At 41.5% G+C, this 27,224-nt stretch overlaps 1 protein-coding gene and 1 long non-coding RNA gene across 3 annotated transcripts; both read right to left on the minus strand.

Annotated features, from left to right (window-relative positions):
* Positions 1-1,287: 1,287 nt before the first annotated feature.
* Positions 1,288-5,735, minus strand: LOC123147980 (tRNA A64-2'-O-ribosylphosphate transferase). Of its 2 annotated transcripts, none has more exons than XM_044567317.1 (7): positions 5,330-5,735; positions 4,825-4,988; positions 3,561-4,275; positions 3,344-3,441; positions 3,162-3,270; positions 2,088-2,147; positions 1,288-1,845 (listed from the first exon to the last, which is right to left on the minus strand). In XM_044567317.1, exons 1-7 carry the CDS (start codon positions 5,640-5,642, stop codon positions 1,676-1,678), a joined length of 1,629 nt encoding a protein of 542 aa, XP_044423252.1. In that variant the 5' UTR covers positions 5,643-5,735; the 3' UTR covers positions 1,288-1,675. The 2 variants fall into 2 exon arrangements, with proteins under 2 accessions (XP_044423252.1, XP_044423251.1); XM_044567316.1 differs by having other exon boundaries at positions 3,344-3,447.
* Positions 5,736-8,181: 2,446 nt separating this feature from the next.
* On the minus strand, positions 8,182-10,793 carry LOC123147981 (uncharacterized). Its single transcript, XR_006473567.1, has 3 exons — positions 9,737-10,793; positions 9,046-9,128; positions 8,182-8,676 (listed from the first exon to the last, which is right to left on the minus strand). It is a non-coding gene; the product is annotated as an uncharacterized lncRNA (long non-coding RNA).
* Positions 10,794-27,224: the final 16,431 nt, after the last annotated feature.

The following is a 27,224-nucleotide window of genomic DNA, read 5'->3' on the forward strand; positions in this document are numbered from 1 at the left end:
TAAACTTGATCAAAGTTTGTAAAGTGATTTTTCAAAAAATCTATATGCAGTTCGTTATGAAACAGAGGGAGTATTTCATTAAGCATTTTGAACTATAAACATTGAAAATATTTGATTTAACTGAGCGATAATCTCAACTTTCTGTATTTTACTCCAAATCATGTACTTTATGTATTTCATTAAGCATTTTGAACTATAAACATTGAAACAACGGAGGGAGTAGTGTTTATCCTTCCAAATATTTGCTTTGAGAAATTTTCGACTTCGCGTATCGTTGACAATGGCAAAGCATACATCATGTATTCCAGGCCAGTCTTGCGTATGTATTTGTGACCCCAGTGAGGTTGCTACTAATTAAGTGTTTTCGTGATATAACTGGTTTGTTACCTCCTCATAATATTCGTACCTCTCTGATCATCGCCTCTAGACTTGTACCATCTGTCAACCCTTTATTAGCAGAATAATAGATCATTTGAGAATGGGATATACATCCCATGTACTGGATCAACTGAAGACTCTAGGCTTCCATCGAGCCACTACTACATTTCGTTTACATTAACACCTACTCCATCCGTCCTAGCTTGAAAAAGGTTTTTATATTAGGGATAGAGTAAATGATTACAGAAAATAAAACCTTCATAAAATGGACGTTTTTACTTTTATGTTTCATTTGAGAACCCCTTGAACGCCTTCTCAAAGGGTTCTCAAAAATTCGGAGCAGAGTAACCAAGCCCAAGGAATTATTCTATCCGTTCTGATAAGCCAAGCCCATCTTGCTAAATTATCTGCAAAATCTCCTTTGACAGATGATCCTCTACTACATAAGACGTCATGTATTGACTCATCTTATGACCTCGGCTGCACCATTGTCATCATTCATCAATGTATTCAAGGTTTCTATCTAATATTGTTAAGTTTTTCACATCTCAGATTTATGTATCAATTTGTATGTACATATACGACTATAAACCCTATAAACCCGATCACAATCCAGTGCAACATCATCAACGTGTTAAATTGCTCAATTCGTCACAAGCCTTTGCACAAGGTATTGCTTAGGACACACTTCCTCCGAGCTTTCTTTCCACACTAGCACACCGTCTGTTCTTAAATATAAGACATTTCGACAGTTTCTTACATTTGTGGACAAAAGGAGTATTAGATTCAAGACGAGCACTTCACATTTTGATATGCTAGGCCGAGTTTCCCAACCATATACCCTTTCTTTTTCTGAGAGGTTCCCAACCATATAACTGTAAAAACAGCAGTACAGGCTCGAAGAACAAATAAAATGAATGTCTGTGGGATTAGGAGTTGGTGCAAATAATGTTACATCGTCAAGATAAACCAACCCAAAACTGTGGCTCCATCATTACAAGCTCTCTCACAAGTATAAAAGTCGGTTCAAAAAGTCACTTGGGTATTTGGCTGTTGCCAGTACATAACTGTCTCTAACTGATTTTCATTCAAATGAAGAAATGTTGATCAGTATGGGGTCCATCTGGACGGTGTTGCTTGAGCTATTCCAAGGACAACTAGTAATCATTAATTGGTCAGACACTAGAAGATCATTGGAGAATGAAGAGCACACAAGAATCAACTACAGGCCCAAACCTGACTATTCTGTGGCAACTGATCAGAACGAATGCCTGATCGGATGCATTTATCCACAGAACTAATGGGGCAGCTGTTCCTTTTCGTTGCATAGAAAACCATAGACCTGCCTCAAGTTTCCCCTAGATGGCCGCGCATTAACGGCGTATTTGCAAATGAACACCAGCCTCTTCCTCATCTCTAACTTGGTGATGTCTCTTCTCATAAAAGATTCGCCGCAGTCGAAGCACCCTTGAGATAAATACATACTGATTAGTTCAAGATGAATAGACATGACTTATTCGAAGTATATATAGTTCTACAGAGCACCTACCTAGTATTAAAAAAAATTGATTGCATTATGGTTATCCATGGTTAGAAATGAGCGAAGAAAAATAAATTTGTATGTCATGCAGCTATGCGGATAAATAAGAACAGAACTCCTATTTACTCTTGAAACCCATAATTATAATTACACTCATGATTATGCTTACCAGTGTCATTGAATAACCGTGTGATTATTGCCAAAGCCACACAAATGCTTATATCTTCTCCTGAAAGGGCAGGTAAAAAAAAAGAGTTAAGCTAACAGGAATAGACAAACTTTTTGCTAAATAACGTTTTTCGAAGAAATATTGATCAAATAATGCCCACCCTAACATATTACCAAAACTGACTTGTGGTTGTCACACGACACTCGGTGATGTGGCATTTACTTGCCACCATGGGAGTCTAAAGTTAACTCAATGGGGCCACATCATGGTCTGTGGCGTGGCCAATGAACATTGGCATGGCACCATTTAACAGCCGGCAAAGGGAGCCACTCTAGCGCACTTTCTCCACCGACGGACCCAAAAAGGATTATTTATAAAAAAAAGAGGGGGGAGGGAGGTGTATTTTGCATCCCTAAACTGTCTGACTACCCTAAACTCTAAAACTGGATAAATATAACCCTCAGTGCTGAAAACAAGGTAGAGTACTGGTTTTGACTACTTCAAAGTGGTTTTAGATGACATGCTGCCGACGCTGTCTGCCACAGTACCTCCAGATCATTCAAAAAAAGCTTGAAAATACATAAGAGTGAGGTCTTCTACAATTTAACAAATTTAGAAAACAAACCCCCAAAGTTAAAAATGTATTTCCTCCTGATTTTCCAAGTTCAAAAGAATAAAAAATAAAACTATAAATATGACAAAATGTTTTCAATCTAGAAAATTTTGGGACTAAACTAGTTTCCCTGAAATTTCCACTAAACACAAGCGATGATGCAGAGCTCACATGGAAGAAAAATAGGCGGTAAGACATCTAGACACACTTTGAAATAGTCAAAACTGAAGCGATCCGGGGGGGGGGGGGGGATGATTCTGCCCAGTTTGGGTAGTTGAAAATTAGATTTGTCTGGTTTTAGAGTTTAGTGGTCATGTGTGCACTCAACCTTTGAAATAAGGATGCTGGTATTTTGAAAAATGCTGCTATAATAACGTGTTCACAAATGGTATAGTTTTCTACACGGTACAAGGGAAGTGCATGCAATATTTCCTTTTGGTAGGTGAACTTTGTCAACTCACCACTTTGACAACATAGCAGCATTTTTCTCCTTGCGATTAGATTTTTCTTTGCAAAGCTAACTGCTTTGGGAAGATTTTTCAACAAAGAAAATCGTTCATCCTTGGAATCCTGCAAAACGGAAATATAGATGTTGATGTCTGAATAAAAAGGAAACACAAAGGGTAAAAACAATATCACTAACCACAATAGGTAGTTCAAGGTAAGAATCTTCTGATGAATTAGAAGGCAATCTTGATGTGCTGTCACAGTTCAGTATGCAATCCATATCAGCCAAGCCATCTGCAACTACATAAAAGGGACATCAAAAACACTATCATTAAGGTTCTTTGCTATGTCAACTAATTTTTATTCCTAAATGAACAACACTATTAAAGATGTTGCACAGTTAATCAGTATACCTTGCATGGTAGATGCTACTGCAATGTTTGATGTCCCAATCCAGAAGACTACATGACCATCATTGGAGTACTGTGTATTTGCTGGAGCAAGAGTAGAAGGGTTCGAGTTCATAGGTTGTGTGATAATTGTATGATCTCCCGTGTATGATTCTTGTCCATAGCTTGAGCACTTTATATGCTTAACTATAACTTGTGGAGAATGTTCACCCCTCTGTGCACGGTAAACCCTATCCTTTTCAACGATGTCGGCAACTAACTGATTACAAAGATCTGGTCCACCATCAAGTAGATCATACGAATGCTTCCAGAATAATGTAGGAGTTAGACCACGTGCCCAACTCTCTTCATCATCTCCTGCACCAGGAATATAGCGCCAGCTGAATTCTGATGCCGTTCTTTGTGTAGCCACTGTACCAGATGCAGATGCTGAAACTAATATGATGGGAGTGAAGTCCCATAACTGATGATCTGGTACTTCATTCAACCATATACGTGTATTTTGTGATATCCACAGTGGACGGAGTGGTTTTTGCAAACCTAATGCAAGAGAATGAATGTCTGCACCACAAGATTCAAATAGGTCCGCCCATTCTTCAATACGCCCCTCTATTGCATTTCTCTCAGTTTCCAGAACCCATACAGGAAGATGAACTGAGCTATCCCAGTTTGATGAACCAGAGTACTCTTCAGCATCCCCGTTTGATACAACAGCTGACTGACAGACAAAATTATGGAACATTGTGAGAACAAGTGAACACATAATTATATTCTTCTTGCAGAAAGAACAATCCGCAACATGGAAACAAAGGCTCAAATAACAGAAAAGGAAGATATACTGCGACTAAACTACAATATACGGTTGTGAGTTGTGATTTCATCCCAAATAGCAATGTTGATAGTGAAGTGGATGCCATGTTAAATCATGAAATTAGCACTGCTGCCCTTATTTTGCCATGTAGTTTTCTAGAGTAATAAACTAATACTCCCTCCGTTCCAAATTACTCGTCGCAGAAATGGATGTATCTAGAACTAGAATACATCTAGATACATCCATATCTGCGACAAGTAATTCGGAACGGAGGGAGTAATAGCTTGCTCCTAGACAGTAACTTAATATAAGGATAATGCCAAAACAGGCATGGTCTACCTTACAAATTTCAAATATAGCAATGGCAAAGCATCGGGGTAAAGAAAATGCTCACAAGTGGACATTAGCAGGATATACATGCATATTCTAATAAATCGAAGCAATCCATATACGAACCATTTCGGAATTCAATCCGCTACTTTGGTTGATAGCCCGCAGTCGATGCCTCTGAATGGCTCGATTGAGAACGCAGCACCAAATGGGTATTGTCTTTGCCATGCTATCTGGAAATCGTTTCCCTTTCCTTGTTGAATCAACTATTATGCATCCTCCTCTTTCCCCTGCTCAAATGATAACAACAAAACAAATTAGGCTCAACTTAAGCTAAATCCCCTAAAGTTCAGGCATATTGCACTCGCCATTCCATTGTCGCCAAAAACATCTTCAACATTATGGCCCTGTATACGCAATAGTTGAGGAGTTCACATGATGAGCATATCTGCACTCATATTCACACTTTTTTGGCAGTGGATTATTTGAATGAACCCCAAGCGAACGAAATTGAATTATTAATGATTCAGAGAAACAAATTTTCTTCGAACTCCTACTTCTGGATACGCACCACTATACTTACCAGTACAAGTTGTGTAACGAAGGGAGGGAGCGAGATGCATATACATACCGGCGAGGAGGGCGAGGTGGAGATTGAGGCGGGCGGTGGAGAAGGCCCAGTTGCCGGCGTGGCCGTCGGTGGACTTGAAGTAGCAGGTGGCGGCGAGGGAGCGCGGCTGCGCGTACCAGAGGCCGCAGCGGAGGTTGGCGACCAGCGGCAGGGTCGGCCACAGCGCCGCGATCTCGGCCACGAAGGCCGCGTCGTCGGCCACGCTCCGCAGCGCGTTGTACAGGGTGCTCTCCCGCCGCTTGATGCGCCTCGCCGCCTTGTAGATGCTCATCGTCCCCTCCTCGGCCGCGTGCTCTGACGCCGCCGCCGCCATGGGGAGAAGATGCGGGCTCTGGTTCCGGGGCAGAGTGGCGGCTGGGACTCGGAGGTACTACCGGTTTGGTCTGTGTCAGGCACACGTCGCCGCCTCTTTGCCCTTTTTGTTACTGCGGATTTCGTCAGTGCTACCACCGTCAGATACTCGGATATAGTACAGCGTGAGCTAATCAAACAGTGTAAGGTGAAGGCAGTCCGACAGAGATTTGTTTTCCGAGGTAAACAGAAATTCACGATATTTTAGGATTTTTTATTAAAAAGGAGAACTCAGTAAGTTTCAGTGATTAATTGGATATTTTTTAGGGAGATTAATCGGATATAGTTTATTATATTAGAGAATCATCATGTGGCTCAAAAAGACACGAGCCTATTGAAATATGAAGTCAAATTAAAGGTTGGAGGTTGCCGTTGGATAGCCCTTTCCGAGATGGATACAAGGATACCTCAAATCGGAGTTCTGACGTTGGAGTTATGTCAAGTTCAAATGGGCTTTTGTTGACACCACTTGCATGATTCCCCATTCAAGATGACCTCAAATGCATCAGAAAGCAAATTTGTTCGCCTCGACAAGGCAAATAACTTTCATGGTGAAGTTAATCTGTGATTGTATGCAACTTTTAGAGCCAAAACAGGTCAGCCTAATGCTTTATGTGGCTAAAATTTGGTCGCTCGACCTAGACAAGTGAGAGATAGTAGAGGTAATATGCAATCTATGTACCATGACCCTGTCCACTAGGGCAAGGGCCTCCCTATAGGTGAGAGTTTCAAGCATCTAATCAGCATTGATTCCTTGAGAAAGAACCATCAAGGTGCCTAAATATCCACCATGGTAATTTCGGCACACTACTCACATGACCCCATATACCTCGTTCCTTGAAAGTTGAAACTGTTGTACCTATATTTACCTTTGCCTTGTCCCCTGAAGAGGGAAGCCATATATAATTCTTCGGTTGCACTTGGCTTACTTGAGCGATCTGATTAACTTATTTTGGAATCATTAGCATGAGCTAGGGATCTTTGGGCAAAAAGGTGTGTTCAGAGGGGGATTTGGAACCCCCCCCCCCCCCCCCCCATCGCCCCACATGAATCGCCTTACGCATAGCTGTCCAGATCACCCACAAGGTTACCGCCATCAAAGTAAACTCCAGATGGGGTAACAAGTTCATGTTGGTGAAGACCCATTGATTCACACTTGGCTCATTCACGCTCCACTGTTTCTTCCTTTGCCGAAGGCCACACACGTCGAGAGATATAACACTAATAAATTCTATGGTCTTCTTTCCACCAAGCAGAAGTTGCATCAATGTGCTCAGAGACCATCCGTGGTGTAGGGTTCGTCAAACACACTATCGGCCTCATAAGTTCATCTCTTGGAAGCCAGTTGTGATGTCATATATTTGTCGTCTCTCCAGCTCCTATATACACCTTATCTACCTCTGTCCTGATTTACTAGCCCACCTCATATTTTGGGTCATATTTTGACAATGATTTTAACTAATAAAATATATGTTAGATGTAACAAAACTAATATTATTGGAAACTACAATCAGATACGAATCCAACATATAATTTTTGTGACATGCATTCATATTTTGCTAGTCAAATACGTGATCAAATTTTAACCCAAAATATGATGGGGACTAGTATAGCAGGAAGGACTCTAGATATATAGTATAAAACAGGGAGGGTGTGTCGAAACGAAGAAGGGAAATTAACTTGAGCCAAGATCTCTAGCCTGTAGTATAAGTTCCATACTGGCCCAACCGAGATTTGAGTCATGCGCTGTCCCCTTAGAGGTAAAAGGGCGCAACTGTGTGCCGCCTGCTTATGAGTCCTACCACGGCTCGCCTGCCTGCAGGGAGTAGGTATTGAGCCGGCCCAGTAACAGCGTCCCATCATCATGTTACTTCTTGTTTTATTTTTACTAAGACATATGCCCGTGCGTTGCAACGGGAGAAAAAATTGATGTTGTGTGAGCAAAACTCATTCGCATTGTCCACGTAAAAAAACTTGGTAGGTAGGTGTCCACTGTCTTTTTTTTTTTCTCAAAACACCGACATTATCCATCCATCTGTCTGAAAAGTGAAAACATGAAATACTTCCTCCGTCTTTAAATATAAGACTTCTTAGATATTTCAATACGGACTACATACAAATATATGAACATACAAATATATATAGATATATTTTAAAACATAGATTCATTCATTTTACTTCGTATATAGTTCATATTTAAATTTTTTAAGAAGACTTATATTTAAGAACGAAGGGGGTATATGTTTTAAAAAGATATGAATATGGTCATATTCTGCATGCAACGACCCAACCCCTGATGCCTATATGGAATTATGAATCATCACATGTAAAATACTCCCTCCGTTCCTAAATATTTGTCTTTCTAGACATTTCAAATGACTACTACATACGGATGTATGTAGACATATTTTAGAGTGTAGATTCACTCATTTTGTTCCGTATGTAGTCACTTGTTGAAATGCCTAGAAAGACAAGTATTTAGGAACGGAGGGAGTAGAAGCTAAGAAAAATTTCTATGTATATTAAACGATCCCGCAAAAAAAGAATCCACCATCTCACCACCATCACCAAAATCACCAAGGGGGGAGGAGTCCTCACAGACACCTACTCAGGCAAAGAAAACGGAACAAAAAAATCGCTCACTCTTCCCCTCGGCCACCCAGCCTGTGTGGACTCCAAATATGAAAATGGAGGGGCCACAGGCATACACGCACTCTTCATTTACTGCATGGCAACCGACATCGACCCACACAGGAAATTAGCACCGTCGGCTAACGGCTCTATAACATCCCTTCATCCTTGTATGATCCATCTCGATCTACTCATCTTCTCTAGTTCGCCTCCTCACTTGTGTCACACCTCTCATGCCCCCCGCCCGGAGCCTCCCGGTGATGCGTCGTGATGGCTCATGCTGCCACCACCGGCTCATGCCTCCCTTGACGTTCTCCTCCTCCTTCAGTCAAGGGACTCGTCACACCAATATTGGAACTCATTTCCTGATTTCATCAAAAGGTTAGGTAAGACAAATATCTGCTAGGCGATCGACACAGGGAGGAAAGACCAAAAGGAAAAGATCGAAGTATTCAGTTCAACCATCAATTCGCAAAATCACCATGCCAGTAATAAGTTTATTTTTACAAAAAAATATTTCTATTACTCAATGATTGTTACATCATTAACTAATAAAGGTACATGCTATTTAGGTGGATTATCCAACAAAATTCAAGGAGAAGTAAATTTGGTTTCCCTAGCAAGCTCATGGGCCACAAGATTTGCTTCCCAAGAGAAATGTTCAACCTTCAAAAAAAAAATCTTGAACAACTCTGTGTGCATATGGTAGCAGTCCTCACGAATCAAGTTAGTACCTTGCATGAAGTCACTCTTCTTCGTCCAAAAAGTCATTGTCTTGACTGCTACTATCTGTGTTGGCCACAGCATCGGTTTGAACCTACATACTTTCACGTGGTTAGCCACAAAATGAAACATATGACCACATTATGTAAATAGATAAGTGTGTGTCAAAACTGAAAAATCAACTACACCTAGTTGACCAAGAATTAATCCACAAGATGCAATATATGTAACTAATTTAGGTATAGTAGTAAATCAATCCCATTTGATTCATTCTTTATTCGCTACTATGAAAGTACCGCAGACCCCTTGTAGACTACAAAATTTGTATTAGTAGTATACAACAGTAACATGTACACAAAAATTGACAACCTCCCAAGCCCTGAAGAGTCACTTCAGAACAACTTTTTCAAATAGCAATTTCTAGTATGCATTGAGTAGGATTATCTTAAGAAGTACTCCACCTCATGTCTTCTTCCTATAAGTCCCACAAAATGGCAACAAACAGGTAGATTCTTTAAAAGAGAGGATCCATAGGGCCATTGAGTGCAGCTTCAGGTCAGTTTTGAAACTGAACGTGGTTTGAGCAAATTTATCATCTTTTTAAATCTGCTTTAGCTTACCATTTGTAACGAATATAGTTCACTGGAATTTAACACTACACGGGAACTAAACTGAGCGAGAGTTTTTGTATCTAAAGCGTACCTGATGCCGTGAGCTCTCGATTGTACTGCATTAAATGTAGAGTCACAAATGTCAGGCATAAACTGGTTGGTCTCTCATCAAGCAACAACTGATAAAACCAGGCTATTTGCAACTTGACAACATACAGGCAGAGTCACACAAACAGACTTCCGCTTGATATATATATCACCTCGTCTCCGGAATAATCTATCAACTTCTGTTTCACCTGGATCGGATTGGCTTCAATTCAGATCGCATTGTTCTGGATAATCCCCACGAAATCAAATGAACAGTGGACCCTCGCCTACTCTTCGGCCATCATCACGGACAGCTTGGAACATCATGTACACTTGTTTTAGGTGCAGATCCGACATCAGATACACTTGTTTTTTCATTCTGAATATCTAAATAGTAGTAAGAGTTGGATCTGAAAATTCCCAGTCTGTCATAGCATAACATCAAACAGGATGTGGGCGGAGTACTTTCGCCGATGCTAATCAACGCTCCTGCCTCAAACACCTGCACATGTGGCCAAAGAAGAATCGGAGAGATAAGATGACACAAAGCAGAGAGCATGAGGACAAGAGGAGGAGATGTGATATTCAGCCACAGCCACCCCGAGCCCCGTCAACAGGCGTACACCGCAGGCTCTGAGGCCGCCGCCCCGCGCCACATCAACTTGGTCGGGAGGAGCAGGACCAGGACGTCCGCGTGTTCCCTTTGAGCCGGTGGCCAATCCGGCATAGTCTGTAGCCCCTGAACCGAAACAGAGTGGCCGCACACGTGCCGATTCGTCGTGGCCGCCGATGCCGCTCGCCGGACCCCAAAGGAGGAGGCGTGTGGGCGGACGGTCGGGCGAGACGTGGCCGCCCGCGTGCGGCGCATCATGAGGAGCATGTGCTCTGTGGCGCCGCAGTGGTGGGTAGAGCGCGCCGGAGAGGGAGAGGAGGAAGACGATAGCACGCCGGCGCCGGTGAAATCGGGGAGAGGAGGATGGGGGCGTGGCGGCGGGGCAGAGGGAACCCTCGTCTTCTCGTGCGCGATAGCGATGTCAACGACGGGGCTGCATATGAGACTTTTTTTTTCACTTATTATTAGGGCATGTACAATGGTGCTATCTTAGAAGTGTCACGTGGGATAAATGATGAGGTGGAGGAGAGAGAACTCATAAGAGAAGGCTTGTCTTCTCTTATTTAAGATAAGACAAGAGATGATCTCTTAGCACAATATGTCTCACCACATTTTTAGGAATTGCTAGTTATTCAAGATAAGACTAAGAGATGACCCATTGTAGACATTTTTCTTTATCATCTCTAAATTACATGCAAAACTTAAGATAAGACTATCTTATCAACCATTGTACATGCCCTTATGGTCGGCCTATAGTGGACGACGGGTTTATTTCCATAATACTTAAGGACTCAATCCGTGCTTTATTATTAGGGAGAGAATTTTATTTTATATTCATATTTTTATTTTCTTTATCTTTTTTGCTTTTTTAATTTAAAAATACTATAAATATATATTACAAAAAAACACTTAACATAAATTTTAAAAAATGTCAATTTTGCATTTGAAATATCTTTGTAATGTATACGAAAAATGTACAACGTGAATCAACAAAAGCAGGAAATGTTAATCATGTGTACGATTTTTTTTGACATTTAGAAAATGTCCCACATTTTGAAATAAATACTCGTGACATTTAGAAAAATGTTTGTACGTTGCAAAAAAATGTTCCTATGATACAAACTATTTATACATTAAAAAATGTATGTTACATTTAATAAAAGGTTAAACAAGTTTCAAATATGTGTTTGTGACATTCTCACAATGAAAATTGTACAATGCAAAAGAAATGTTGCAATGTTAAGATTTTTGTATCATTAAGAAAATGTTCTAAAGTGCATTTAAAGAATTTTTATTTTACATTATATATTTTTTATTTTCTTAATGATAAAAAAATCTTAACACATATTTTAACAGCTAAACATGTATTCAAAAATGTGAAGTATTTATAAAATATGTTTAATGATAATGTTACAAACACATATTTAAAATTTGTTAACACTTTAAATACATGTTTAGCTACTAAACTATTGTTAAAATAATGTTCTAAAACATTATCACATTTTTTAAATACAATGTTAAAATAATGCTTTCGTTAAATTGCTAAACATGTATTTAAAAATGTGAAATATTTATAAAAAATGTTTTAGATCTATATGAAAATGTACAACATCTATGAAAAAAGTAGAGATCAAATCACATACTGGAAAAAAATATTAATCATGCATTGAAGAAAATATTAAACATGTGTAAAAAATGTTCCTAATGTACAAAAAAATGTACAATGCATATGAAAAATGTAGACATGTGTTTTCTTTAACACAATACAATCAAAGTCGCTTTCATACACGAGCATACGCTCACCTTTATGAACGCACACATGCCCCTACCCATGTGAGCACCTCCGAGAGGCTGAGTCGGCATAGCATCTTGAGATTTTATGAAGTCATCACATGTGTCTCACAGTCGATGGAACGTCTCCTCCCACTGAACGAACATCGCCAGAAGTCTGAAATAAATCCTGGAATAATGCGAGCACCAATGTCAAGTTTAGAGCATCTCCAGCCGCGCCCCCAGAACGACCTCCCCAGGCGGTTTATTTGCGCCGGCGACGAAAAAACGGCCCAGTCGCGCCCCCAGGACGCCGAATTCCGCCAACTCGGCCCGTTTTTGCGCCCGGCGCTCGCAGGCCGAACCGGCGCATTGGGGGGGGGCGCTCGGGGGCTCTGTCGCAAGGGAAAAACGTTCCTGGGTCACATTGACAAGCGAAAAGTCAAGCCATCCGCCCAGATTCACCTCCTACCCCCCCTCCCCCGCGCTCGGCCGCCACCCTGCGCCACCCTGCCGATCCCGGGGCCGACCACCGCCCGCCTCAGCTAGGTAGACCATCTCCCGCCAGGAAAAAGAAGGGGTTCGCCAAGGCAGCCTCTCCGACGCCGCCCCGACACCTTTTCCGGTGCTTCGCCTGCGCAGGGCCTGTACACCGGCGGGCTTGCGCCCACCTCGCCCACAAGGTGTTCGGTGAATTGCCCGGTGATACGTCTCCGTCGTATCTACTTTTCCAAACACTTTTGCCCTTGTTTTGGACTCTAACTTGCATGATTTGAATGGAACTAACCTGCACTGACACTGTTTTCAGCAGAATTACTATGGTATTATTTATGTGCAGAAACAAAAGTTTTCGGAATGACCTGAAACTTCACAAAACAAGTTTTCGGAAATAATAAAAAATCCTTTCAAAAGATGAAGGCCAGGGGGCCCACCACCTGTCCACGAGGATGGGGGGCGCGCCTGCCCCCCTAGGGCGTGCCCCTACCTCGTGGGCCCCCTGGAGTGATGACTCACAAGTATAGGGGATCTATCGTAGTCCTTTCAATAAGTAAGAGTGTCGAACCCAACGAGGAGCAGAAGGAAATGATAAGCAGTTTCCAGCAAGGTATTCTCTGCAAGTACTGAAATAAGTGGTAACAGATAGTTTTGTGATGAGATAAATTATAACGAGCAACAAGTAACAAAAGTAAATAAGGTGCAGCAAGGTGGCCCAATCCTTTTTGTATCAAAGGACAAGCCTATACAAACTCTTATATGATGTAAAGCGCTCCCGAGGACACATGGGAATATCGCCAAGCTAGTTTTTATCACGCTCATATGATTCACGTTCGGTACTTTGATAATTTGGTATGTGGGTGGACCGGTGCTTGGGTGCTGCCCTTACTTGGACAAGCATCTCACTTATGATTAACCTCTATTGCAAGCATCCGCAACTACAACAAAAGTATTAAGATAAACCTAACCATAGCATGAAACATATGGATCCAAATCAGCCCCTTACGAAGCAACGCATAAACTAGGGTTTAAGCTTCTGTCACTCTAGCAACCCATCATCTACTTATTACTTCCCAATGCCTTCCTCTAGGCCCAAATAATGGTGAAGTGTCATGTAGTCGACGTTCACATAACACCACTAGAGGAGAGACAACATACATCTCATCAAAATATCGAACGAATACCAAATTCACATGACTACTAATAGCAAGACTTCTCCCATGTCCTCAGGAACAAAAGTAACTACTCACAAAGCATAAACATGTTCATAATCAGAGGGGTATTAATATGCATATAGGATCTGAACATATGATCTTCCACCAATTAAACCAACTAGCATCAACTACAAGGAGTAATTAACACTACTAGCAACCTACTAGCACCAATCCCGGACTTGGAGACAAGAATTGGATACAAGAGATGAACTAGGGTTTTGAGATGAGATGGTGCTGATGAAGATGTTGATGGAGATTGCCCTCTCCCGATGAGAGGAGCGTTGGTGATGACGATGGCGATGATTTCCCCCTCCGGGAGGGAAGTTTCCCCGGCAGAACAGCTCCGCCAGAGCCCTAGATTGGTTCCGCCAAGGTTCCGCCTCGTGGCGGCGGAGTTTCGTCCGAGAAGATGGCTTATGATTTTTTTCCCATCGAAAGACTCCATATAGCAGAAGATGGCCACCGGAGGGCCACCAGGGGGCCCACGAGGTAGGGGGCGCCCGGGGGGGGCGCCCCCCACCCTCGTGGGCAGGGTGTGGCCCCCCTGGTGAAGTTCTTGCTCTCAGTATTTTTTATATATTTGGAAAACATCTTCCGTGAAGTTTCAGGACTTTTGGAGCTGTGCAGAATAGGTCTCTAATATTTGCTCCTTTTCCAGCCCAGAATCCCAGCTGCCGGCATTCTCCCTCTTTATGTAAACCTTGTAAAATAAGAGAGAATAGGCATAAGTATTGTGACATAATGTGTAATAACAGCCCATAATGCAATAAATATTGATATAAAAGCATGATGCAAAATGGACGTATCAACTCCCCCAAGCTTAGACCTCGCTTGTCCTCAAGCGAAAAGCCGAAATCGAAAAATATGTCCACATGTTTAGAGATAGAGGTGTCGATAAAAATAAAATACGGACATGAGGGCATCATGATCATTCTTAGAACAACAACTTATATAATTCTTGTCATATAATCTCTAATGCTAGAGTAATAATTCAATCACAATATCAAGTATGAATCGTAAACTTCATTGAAAACTAACAAACTACAATCTCAGTCATTGAAGCAATTGCAATTTATCATAACATAGGAAAGAGTCAATGTATAAGAGCTTTTCAGCAAGTCCACATACTCAACTATCATATAATCTTTCACAATTGCTGACACTCACGCAATACTTATGGGTATGGAGTTTTAATCGGACACAGAGAAAGATAGGGGCTTATAGTTTTGCCTCCCAACGTTTTACCTCAAGGGTAATGTCAACAGTAATAGTTCATGAAAACTCACATCCAATTAGCCATATATACCAGGATCTTTCCAACATATTGTGCTTGCCAAAGGATAAAATGTAAAAAGGAAGGGTGAAGATCACCATGACTCTTATGCAATGTAGGAGATAAAAGTAAAAGATAGGCCCTTCGCAGAGGGAAGCAGAGGTTGTCATGCGCTTTTATGGTTGGATGCACAAAATCTTAATGCGAAAGAACGTCACTTTATATTGCCACTTGTGATATGGACCTTTATTATGCAGTCTGTCGCTTTTATTACTTCCATATCACACGATCGTATAAAGCTTATTTCCTCCACACCAATCAATCATACATATTTAGAGAGCAATTTTTATTGCTTGCACCGATGACAACTTACTTGATGGATCTTACTCAATCCATAGGTAGATATGGTGGACTCTTATGGCAAGACTGGTTTAAGGGTATTTGGAAGCACAAGTAGTATCTCTACTTGGTGCAATGAATTTGGCTAGCATGAGGGGGAAAGGCAAGCTCATCATGTTGGAAGATCCAAGACAATATAATTCATCTCAGATGTAAGAAAACATAACCCATTACGTTGTCTTCCTTGTCCAATGTCAACTCTTTAGCATGTCATATTTTAATGAGTGCTCACAATCATAAAAGATGTCCAAGATAGTATATTTATATGTGAAGACCTCTCTTTCTTTATTACTTCCTATTAATTGCAACGATGACCAAAACTGTGTTTGTCAACCCTCAACAACTTTTATTCATCATACTCTTTCTATGTGAGCTCATTACTCTCCATAAGACTCACATGATCTCTTTGTTTCTTTTTATTTCTTTCTCTTTTCTTTTATTCACTTAGGATCATGGCAAAATAATCAAGCCCTTGACTCAACACTAATCTTTATTATATAGCTCACGGACTCGATTACATAGAAGGATAATAAAGCAAAACTCACAACTAGATCATACTAAGAACTTTTATTCTACTAGATCAAGATATTACCAAAAGGATCGAACTAAGAAAAACGGTAAAGATAAAAGTGATGGTGATACGATACCGGGGCACTCCCCCAAGCTTGGCAGTTGCCAAGTGGAGTGCCCATACCAGATACTCAATTCTTCTTTGTTGGTGGAGACGGTGGTGATTTTGTTGATGGCGTAGGCTTGTCGTCCTTCTTCCAAGGCATAGGCTCACCATCATAGAAAGATGACCGAGTCTCCGGGATCCTCAAATCTGCAGCCAAACTCATCCTTTTGAATCTATATTCATACTCACAGTTTTGGTTTTGCAGGTCATAGATTTGAGCTTGAAGGTGCTCAATTTTCTCGTGAAGCTTGAAGATGGTCTCCCCGATGTTGTCGGCATCCAGCTTGTGTTTGTTGGTGAATTCTGCGATCATCATGTGGTTGGAGTTGAGTCCACGCTCCACCACCCCCTGACACTTGAAAACTTGTTGCTCCATTGCTTCGAGCCTCGTCTCCATGCTTCCGGTCCCCTTCGGTCCCTCAGCATCACGGATGTGCAGCAACCCATCACGCATCTCAATGGTTTGAGGGTGTCGCTGCACCTCCGCGAGGTAAGGGTTGATGACCTTCTCAAAGAACTTGTCCTTGGGGGCACTTGGAGACGCCATGATAATCTAGATCTGTCAGAAAAACAGCTTGAAACAAAGACAGGAGATTTTTGCGTGATACGGGAGTCAAAATCCCCGGGAGATTATATAATGAATTTTTATCGACCAAAATATGTGTCGTGTACGAAAACAGAGTCCAGAGAGCACACGAGGTGCCCACGAGGTAGGGGGCGCGCCCAGTAGGGTAGGGCGCGCCCTCCACCCTCGTGGAGCCCTCGTGTCCTTCCCGGACTGCTGCTTATTTTTCTATTTTTCTAAATATTCCAAAACGGAGAAATATTGCCTTAAAAACTGTTTTGGAGTCGGTTTACTTACCGTACCACATACCTATTCCTTTTCGGAGTCTGAAACGTTCCGGAAAGTGTCCCTTATGTATTCCTCCGGGGTTACGGTTTCAATAACATTGGTTTCAACATTTATGGGATTACCTGAGATATAGTGTTTGATTCTTTGACCGTTCACCACCTTCGGATTTGTGCCTTCGAAGTTGTTGATTTTTATGGCACCGGAACGGTAGACCTCCTCGATAACGTAAGGACCTTCCCATTTAGAGAGAAGTTTTCCTGCAAAAAATCTTAAACGAGAGTTGTATAGCAATACATAATCACCTACATTAAACTCACGCTTTTGTATCCTTTTGTCATGCCATCTTTTAACTTTTTCTTTAAACAACTTGGCATTTTCGTAGGCTTGGGTTCTCCATTCATCAAGTGAGCTAATATCAAATAACCTCTTCTCACCGGCAAGTTTAAAATCATAATTAAGTTCTTTAATAGCCCAATAAGCCTTGTGTTCTAGTTCGAGAGGTAAGTGACATGCTTTTCCATAGACCATTTTATACGGAGACATACCCATAGGATTTTTATATGCAGTTCTATAGGCCCATAATGCATCATCAAGTTTCTTGGACCAATTCTTTCTAGACCTATTAACAGTCTTTTGCAAAATTAATTTGAGTTCTCTATTACTCAATTCTACTTGACCACTAGACTGAGGGTGATAAGGAGATGCAATTCTATGATTAACATCATATTTAGCAAGCATTTTACGGAAAGCACCATGAATAAAATGTGAACCACCATCAGTCATTAAATATCTAGGGACTCCAAATCTTGGAAAAATAACTTCTTTAAGCATTTTAATAGAAGTGTTATGATCAGCACTACTAGTTGGAATAGCTTCTACCCACTTAGTAACGTAATCAACAACAACTAAAATATGTGTATAACCATTAGAGGAAGGAAAAGGTCCCATATAGTCAAAGCCCCAAACATCAAATGGTTCAATAACAAGTGAATAATTCATAGGCATTTCTTGACGTCTACTAATATTACCAATTCTTTGACATTCATCACAAGATAAGACAAACTTACGGGCATCCTTGAAGAGAGTAGGCCAATAAAAACCAGATTGCAGTACCTTATGTGCAGTTCTATCTCCAGCATGGTGTCCTCCATAAGCTTCGGAGTGACACTTGCGTAGGATCTGTTCCTGTTCATGCTCAGGTACACAACGTCTAATAACACCATCTACTCCTTCTTTATAAAGATGTGGGTCATCCCAAAAGTAATGCCTCAAATCATAGAAGAACTTTTTCTTTTGCTGGTATGTGAAACTAGGTGGTATAAACTTAGCAACAATGTAATTAGCATAATCAGCATACCATGGAGCAGTATGAGAAGCATTTATGACATTTAATTGCTCATCAGGAAAGCTATCATCAATAGGTAGTGGGTCATCAAGCACATTTTCTAACCTAGACAAGTTGTCTGCAACGGGGTTCTCAGCTCCTTTTCTATCAACAATATGCAAATCAAATTCTTGTAGCAAGAGAACCCATCTAATAAGTCTAGGTTTAGCATCTTTCTTTTCCATAAGATATTTAATAGCAGCATGATCAGTGTGAATAGTTACTTTAGAATCAACAATATAAGGTCTAAACTTATCACAAGCAAATACAACTGCTAAGAATTCTTTTTCAGTAGTAGCATAATTTCTTTGAGCATTGTCTAGAGTTTTACTAGCATATTGAATAACATTTAGTTTCTTATCAACTCTTTGTCCTAGAACAACACCTACAGCATAATCACTAGCATCACACATAATTTCAAAGGGTAAATTCCAATCAGGTGGCTGAACAATAGGTGCAGAGATCAATGCTTTCTTAAGTATTTCAAATGCTTCTACACAATCATCATCAAAAACAAATGGTATATCTTTTTGTAATAAATTAGTCAGAGGCCGAGAATTTTTGAGAAGTCCTTAATGAACCTCCTATAAAAACCGGCATGACCAAGGAAACTTCTTATACCTTTGATGTCCTTGGGACATGGCATCTTTTCAATAGCATCAACCTTGGCTTTATCAACTTCAATACCTCTTTCAGAAACTTTATGCCCCAAGACAATACCTTCATTAACCATAAAGTGGCACTTTTCCCAATTCAAGACAAGATTAGTTTCTTCACATCTCTGCAAAACTCGATCAAGGTTGCTCAAGCAATCATCAAAAGAAGATCCATAGACGGAAAAGTCGTCCATGAAAACCTCACAAATCTTTTCACAAAAGTCAGAGAATATAGCCATCATGCATCTTTGAAAGGTAGCAGGTGCATTACATAAACCAAAAGGCATACGTCTATAAGCAAAAGTACCAAAAGGGCATGTAAAAGTAGTCTTTGATTGATCTTTGGCTGACACAGGTATTTGAGAGAAACCAGAATAACCATCTAGAAAGCAAAAATGTGTATGTTTGGATAATCTTTCTAGCATTTGATCGATAAAAGGTAAGGGGTAATGATCTTTTTAGTAGCCTTATCTAATTTGCGGAAATCAATTACCATCCTATAACGTGTAATAATTCTTTGAGGAATCAATTCATCTTTATCATTAGGAACAACAGTAATACCTCCCTTCTTAGGGACACAATGGACAGGGCTTACCCATTGACTATCAGCAACGGGATAAATTATACCTGCCTCAAGGAGCTTTAGTATCTCCTTTCTTACCACTTCTTTCATTTTAGGATTCAGCCGGCGTTGATGATCACGAACTGGTTTAGCATCTTCTTCCAAATTAATTTTATGTTGACATAGAGTGGGACTAATGCCCTTAAGATCATCAAGAGTATACCCAATAGCAGCGCGGTGCTTCTTCAGAGTTTTCAATAATCTCTCTTCTTCATGTTCTGAAAGGTTAGCACTAATAATAACAGGATATATCTTTTTCTCATCAAGATAAGCATATTTAAGAGTATCAGGTAACGGTTTAAGCTCAAACACGGGATCACCCTTGGGTGGAGGAGGATCCCCTAGGATTTCAACAGGTAAATTGTTTTTCAGAATAGGTTCCTGTTTAAAGAATACTTCATCTAATTCCCTTCTTTCATTCATAAACATGTCATTTTCATGGTCTAGCAAGTATTGTTCTAAAGGATCACTAGGAGGTACGGCAATAGAAGCAAGACCAATAATTTCATCCTTACTAGGTAATTCTTCTTCACGGTGTTGTCTACTAAATTTAGAAAAATTAAATTCATGAGTCATATCATCTAAACCGATAGTAACAACATCCCTTTTGCAATCTATGGTAGCATTAACAGTATTTAAGAAGGGTCTACCAAATATAATGGGACAAAAGCTATCTTGTGGGGAACTAAGAACAAGAAAATCAGTAGGATATTTAGTTTTCCCACACAAGACTTCAACATCTCTAACAATTCCCATTGGTGAAATAGTATCTCTATTGGCAAGTTTAATTGTGACATCAATGTCTTCCATCTCAGCAGGTGCAATATCATGCATAACTTCTTGGTATAAAGAATAAGGTATTGCGCTAGCACTAGCACCCATATCACATAAGCCATGATAACAATGATCTCCTATTTTAACAGAAATAACAGGCATGCCTACCACAGGTCTAGGTTTATCTTTAGCACAGGGTTTAGCAATTCTAGCAGTTTCATCACAGAAATAAATAACATGCCCATCAATATTATCAGACAAGAGATCTTTAACAATAGCAATATTAGGTTCAACTTTAACTTGCTCAGGAGGTGTATATGTTTTAATATTGCTTTTACGAACTACAGTTGAAGCTTTAGCATGATCCTTTATCCTAACAGGGAAAGGTGGTTTCTCAACATAAGAAGTAGGAACAATAGGATCATTATAAGTGACAGTCTTTTCTTCAACTTTAATAGGTGCAACCACTTTTACTTCTATGGGAGGATGATATTTAAACCACTTCTCCTTGGGAGATCAACATAAGTAGCAAAAGATTCACAGAAAGAAGCTACTATCTCATAGTCAAGTCCATATTTAGTGCTAAATTCACGAAAAATATCGGTATCGATAAAAGATTTAACACAATCAAAACTAGGTGTCATACCTGACTCCTTACCATTGTCGAGGTCCCAATCTTCAGAGTTGCGTTTAATTCTTTCCAATAAATCCCATTTGAATTCAATAGTCTTCATCATAAAAGAGCCAGTACAAGAAGTATCAAGCATGGTGCGATTGTTACCAGAAAACCGAGCATAAATTTTTTGAATAATCATTTCTCTTGAGAGCTCATGATTGGGGCATGAATATAACATTGACTTAAGCCTCCCCCAAGCTTGAGCGATGCTTTCTCCTTTGCGAGGCCAAAAATTATATATATAAATGTGATCATGATGAACAAGATGCATAGGATAAAACTTCTGATGAAATTCTAATTTCAATCGTTTGTAATTCCAAGACCCCATATCATCACATAGCCTATACCATGTCGATGCATCTCCCCTCAAAGATAAGGGGAATACCTTCTTCTTAACAACATCTCCGGGTACACCTTCAAGCTTAAATAATCCACAAACTTGATCCACATATATCAGATGTTCATCAGGATGTTTTGTTCCATCTCCTAAAAAAGGATTAGCTAGCAGTTTTCTATCATACCCGAAGGAACTTCAAAGCAAGCATTTTCATTTTCATTTTCATTTTTAGTAGGTTCAGTAGGTTGAGGGTGAAGATACCCCGAACAAGACCCTCATAGGATTACTTTCCATGGTAACAAGTGACAGTAAATTTCAGCACACTATATAAAATTTTCCTTACCAAATTCCACCTACCAAAGGCGCTTCACTCCCCGGCAACGGCGCCAGAAAAGAGTCTTGATGACCCACAAGTATAGGGGATCTATCGTAGTCCTTTCGATAAGTAAGAGTGTCGAACCCAACGAGGAGCAGAAGGAAATGATAAGCGGTTTCCAGCAAGGTATTCTCTGCAAGTACTGAAATAAGTGGTAACAGATAGTTTTGTGATAAGATAATTTGTAACGAGCAACAAGTAACAAAAGTAAATAAGGTGCAGCAAGGTGGCCCAATCCTTTTGTAGCAAAGGACAAGCCTGGACAAACTCTTATATGATGTAAAGCGCTCCCGAGGACACATGGGAATATCGTCAAGCTAGTTTTCATCACGCTCATATGATTCGCGTTCGGTACTTTGATAATTTGGTATGTGGGTGGACCGGTGCTTGGGTGCTGCCCTTACTTGGACAAGCATCTCACTTATGATTAACCTCTATTGCAAGCATCCGCAACTACAACAAAAGTATTAAGGTAAACCTAACCATAGCATGAAACATATGGATCCAAATCAGCCCCTTACGAAGCAACGCATAAACTAGGGTTTAAGCTTCTGTCACTCTAGCAACCCATCATCTACTTATTACCTCCCAATGCCTTCCTCTAGGCCCAAATAATGGTGAAGTGTCATGTAGTCGACGTTCACATAACACCACTAGAGGGGAGACAACATACATCTCACAAAATATCGAATGAATACCAAATTCACATGACTACTAATAGCAAGACTTCTCCCATGTCCTCAGGAACAAAAGTAACTACTCACAAAGCATAAATATGTTCATAATCAGAGGGGTATTAATATTCATATAGGATCTGAACATATGATATTCCACCAATTAAACCAACTAGTATCAACTACAAGGAGTAATTAACACTACTAGCAACCTACTAGCACCAATCCCGGACTTGGAGACAAGAATTGGATACAAGAGATGAACTAGGGTTTTGAGATGAGATGGTGCTGATGAAGATGTTGATGTTGATTGCCCTCTCCCGATGAGAGGAGCGTTGGTGATGACGATGGCGATGATTTCCCCCTCCGGGAGGGAAGTTTCCCCGGCAGAACAGCTCCGCCAGAGCCCTAGATTGGTTCCGCCAAGGTTCCGCCTCGTGGCGGCAGAGTTTCGTCTGAGAAGATGGCTTATGATTTTTTCCCATCGAAAGACTCCATATAGCAGAAGATGGCCACCGGAGGGCCACCAAGGGGCCCACGAGGTAGGGGGCGCGCCCAGGGGGGTAGGGCACGCCCCCACCCTCGTGGGCAGGGTGTGGCCCCCCTGGTGAAGTTCTTGCTCTTAGTATTTTTTTATATATTTGGAAAACATCTTCCGTGAAGTTTCGGACTTTTTGAGTTGTGCAGAATAGGTCTCTAATATTTGCTCCTTTTCCAGCCCAGAATCCCAGCTGCCGGCATTCTCCCTCTTTATGTAAACCTTGTAAAATAAGAGAGAATAGGCATAAGTATTGTGACATAATGTGTAATAACAGTTCATAATGCAATAAATATTGATATAAAAGCATGATGCAAAATGGACGTATCATGGAGCTCCTGCGACCTCAACTCCAACTCTATATATTTGGTTTCGAGGAGAAAAAAAATCAGAGAGAAGGATTCATCGCGTTTTACGATACGGAGTCGCCGCCAAGCCCTAAAACCTCTCGGGGGGCTGATCTGGAGTCCGTTCGGGGCTCCGGAGAGGGGAATCTGTCGCCATCGTCATCATCAACCTTTCTCCATCACCAATTTCATGATGCTCATCGTCGTGCATGAGTAATTCCATCGTAGGCTTGCTGGACGGTGATGGGTTGGATGAGATTGAAGGAAATATGCCCTAGAGGCAATAATAAAGTTATTATTTATTTCCTTATATCATATAAATGTTTATTATTCATGCTAGAATTGTATTAACCGGAAACATACTTGTGTGAATACATAGACAAACAGAGTGTCACTAGTATGCCTCTACTTGACTAGCTCGTTGATCAAAGATGGTAAAGTTTCCTAACCATAGACATGAGTTGTCATTTGATTAACAGGATCACCGTTGGGGAACGTTGCAGAAAACAAAAAAATTCCTACGGTTTCACCAAGATCCATCTAGGAGTTCATCTAGCAACGAGTGATCGGATTGCATCTACATACCTTTGTAGATCACGCGCGGAAGCGTTCAAATAACGGGGATGAGGAAGGCGTACTCGACGTGATCCAAATCACCGGAGATCCTAGCGCCGAACGGACGGCACCTTCGCGTTCAACACATGTACGTTCAGCGTAACGTCTCCTCCTTCTTGATCCAGCAAGGGAGAGGAGAGGTTGAGGAAGATGGCTCCAGCAGCAGCACGACGGTGTGGTGGTGATGGAGCTGCAGTACTCCGGCAGGGCTTCGCTAAGCTCTATGGAGGAGGAGGATGTGTTGGAGAGGGAGAGGGAGGCACCAAAGGCGTGGGTTGAGAGGCCCTCTTTCCCCCACTATATATAGGGAGTCCAAGGGGGGGGGGGGCGCAGGCCCTAGGAGATCCAATCTCCTAGGGGGGGTGCGGCCAAGGGAGGAATCCCTCCTCCCCAAGGCACCTAGGAGGTGCCTTCCCCCTTTGGGACTCTTCCCTTCCTTGAACCCTAGGCGCATGGGCTTCTTGGGGCTGGTGCCCTTGGCCCATATAGGCCAAGGCGCACCCCCTACAGCCCATGTGGCCCCCCGGGGCAGGTGGCCCCACCCGGTGGACCCCCGGGACCCTTCCGGTGGTCCCGGTACAATACCGGTGACCCCGAAACTTGTCCCGATGGCCGAAATAGCACTTCCTATATATAATTCTTTACCTCCGGACCATTCCGGAACTCCTCGTGACGTCCGGGATCTCATCTGGGACTTGAAACAACATTCGGGTTACTGCATATACATATCCCTACAACCCTAGCGTCACCGAACCTTAAGTGTGTAGACCCTACGGGTTCGGGAGACATGTAGACATGACCGAGATCGCTCTCCGGTTAATAACCAACAGTGGGATCTGGATACCCATGTTGGCTCCCACATGCTCCTCGATGATCTCATCGGATGAACCACGATGTCGAGGATTCAAGCAACCCCGTATACAATTCCCTTTGTCAATCGGTATGTTACTTGCCCGAGATCCGATCATCGGTATCCCAATACCTCGTTCAATCTCGTTACCGGCAAGTCACTTTACTCGTACCGTAATGCATGATCCTGTGACCAGACACTTGGTCACTTTGAGCTCATTACGATGATGCATTACCGAGTGGGCCCAGTGATACCTCTCCGTCATACGGAGTGACAAATCCCAGTCTTGATCCGTGTCAACCCAACAGACACTTTCGGAGATACCCGTAGTATACCTTTATAGTCACCCAGTTACGTTGTGACGTTTGGCACACCCAAAGCACTCCTACGGTATCCGGGAGTTACACGATCTCATGGTCTAAGGAAAAAATACTTGACATTGGAAAACTCTAGCAAACGAACTATACGATCTTGTGCTATGTTTAGGATTGGGTCTTGTCCATCACATCATTCTCCTAACGATGTGATCTCGTTATCAATGACATCCAATGTCCATAGTCAGGAAACCATGACTATCTGTTGATCAACGAGCTAGTCAACTAGAGGCTTACTAGGGACATGTTGGTGTCTATTATTCACACATGTATTACGATTTCCGGATAACACAATTATAGCATGAATAAAGACAATTATCATGAACAAGGAAATATAATAATAATGCTTTTATTATTGCCTCTAGGGCATATTTCGAACAGTCTCCCACTTGCACTAGAGTCAATAATCTAGTTACATTGTGATGAATCGAACACCCATGGAATTCTGGTGTTGATCATGTTTTTCTCTAGGGAGAGGTTTAGTCAATGGATCTGCTACATTCAGGTCCGTATGTACTTTACAAATATCTATGTCTCCATCTTGAACATTTTCACGAATGGAGTTGAAGCGACGCTTGATGTGCCTTGTCTTCTTGTGAAATCTGGGCTCCTTGGCAAGAGCAATAGCTCTAGTGTTGTCACAGAAGAGCTTGATCGGCCCCGACGCATTGGGTATGACTCCTAGGTCGGTGATGAACTCCTTCACCCAAATTGCTTCATGCGCTGCCTCCGAGGCTGCCATGTACTCCGCTTCACATGTAGATCCCGCCACGACGCTCTGCTTGCAACTGCACCAGCTTACTGCCCCACCATTCAAAATATACATGTATCCGGTTTGTGACTTTGAGTCATCCAGATCTGTGTCGAAGCTAGCATCGACGTAACCCTTTACGACGAGCTCTTCGTCACCTAGACGAGAAACATTTCCTTAGTCCTTTTCAGGCACTTCAGGATATTCTTGACCGCTGTCCAGTGTTCCTTGTCGGGATTACTTTGGTACCTTCCTACCAAACTTACGGCAAGGTTTACATCAGGTCTGGTACACAGCATGGCATACATAATAGGATCTATGGCTGAGGCATAGGGGATGACACTCATCTCTTCTATATCTTCTGCCGTGGTCAGACATTGAGATGAGCTCAATTTCACACCTTGTAACACAGGCAAGAACCCCTTCTTTGACTGATCCATATTGAATTTCTTCAATATCTTATCAAGGTATGTGCTTTGTGAAAGACCTATGAGGCGTCTTGATCTATCTCTATAGATCTTGATGCCTAATATATATGCAGCTTCTCCAAGGTCCTTCATTGAAAAACTCTTATTCAAGTAGGCCTTAATGCTGTCCAAGAGTTCTATATCATTTCCCATCAAAAGTATGTCATCTACATATAATATGAGAAATGCTATAGAGCTCCCACTCACTTTCTTGTAAACGCAGGCTTCTCCATAAGTCTGTGTAAACCCAAACGCTTTGATCATCTCATCAAAGCGAATGTTCCAACTCCGAGATGCTTGCACCAGCCCATAAATCGAGCGTTGGAGCTTGCACACCTTGTTAGCATTCTTAGGATCGACAGAACCTTCTGGCTGCATCATATACAATTCTTCCTTAAGGAAACCATTAAGGAATGCCGTTTTGACGTCCATTTGCCATATCTCATAATCGTAGAATGCGGCAATTGCTAACATGATTCGGACGGACTTTAGGTTCGCTACCGGTGAGAAAGTCTCATCGTAGTCAACCCCTTGAACTTGTCGATAACCCTTAGTGACAAGCCGAGCTTTATAAATGATCACATTACCATCCGCGTCTGTCTTCTTCTTAAAGATCCATTTATTTTCTATGGCTCGCCGCTCAACGGGCAAGTTAGTCAAAGTCCATACTTCGTTTTCATACATGGATCCTATCTCGGATTTCATGGCTTCTAGCCATTTGTCGGAATCCGGGCCCGCCATTGCTTCTTCATAGTTCG

This window comes from Triticum aestivum, chromosome 7A (genome assembly GCF_018294505.1).
Source record: "Triticum aestivum cultivar Chinese Spring chromosome 7A, IWGSC CS RefSeq v2.1, whole genome shotgun sequence".
Classification (NCBI taxonomy): domain Eukaryota; kingdom Viridiplantae; phylum Streptophyta; class Magnoliopsida; order Poales; family Poaceae; genus Triticum; species Triticum aestivum.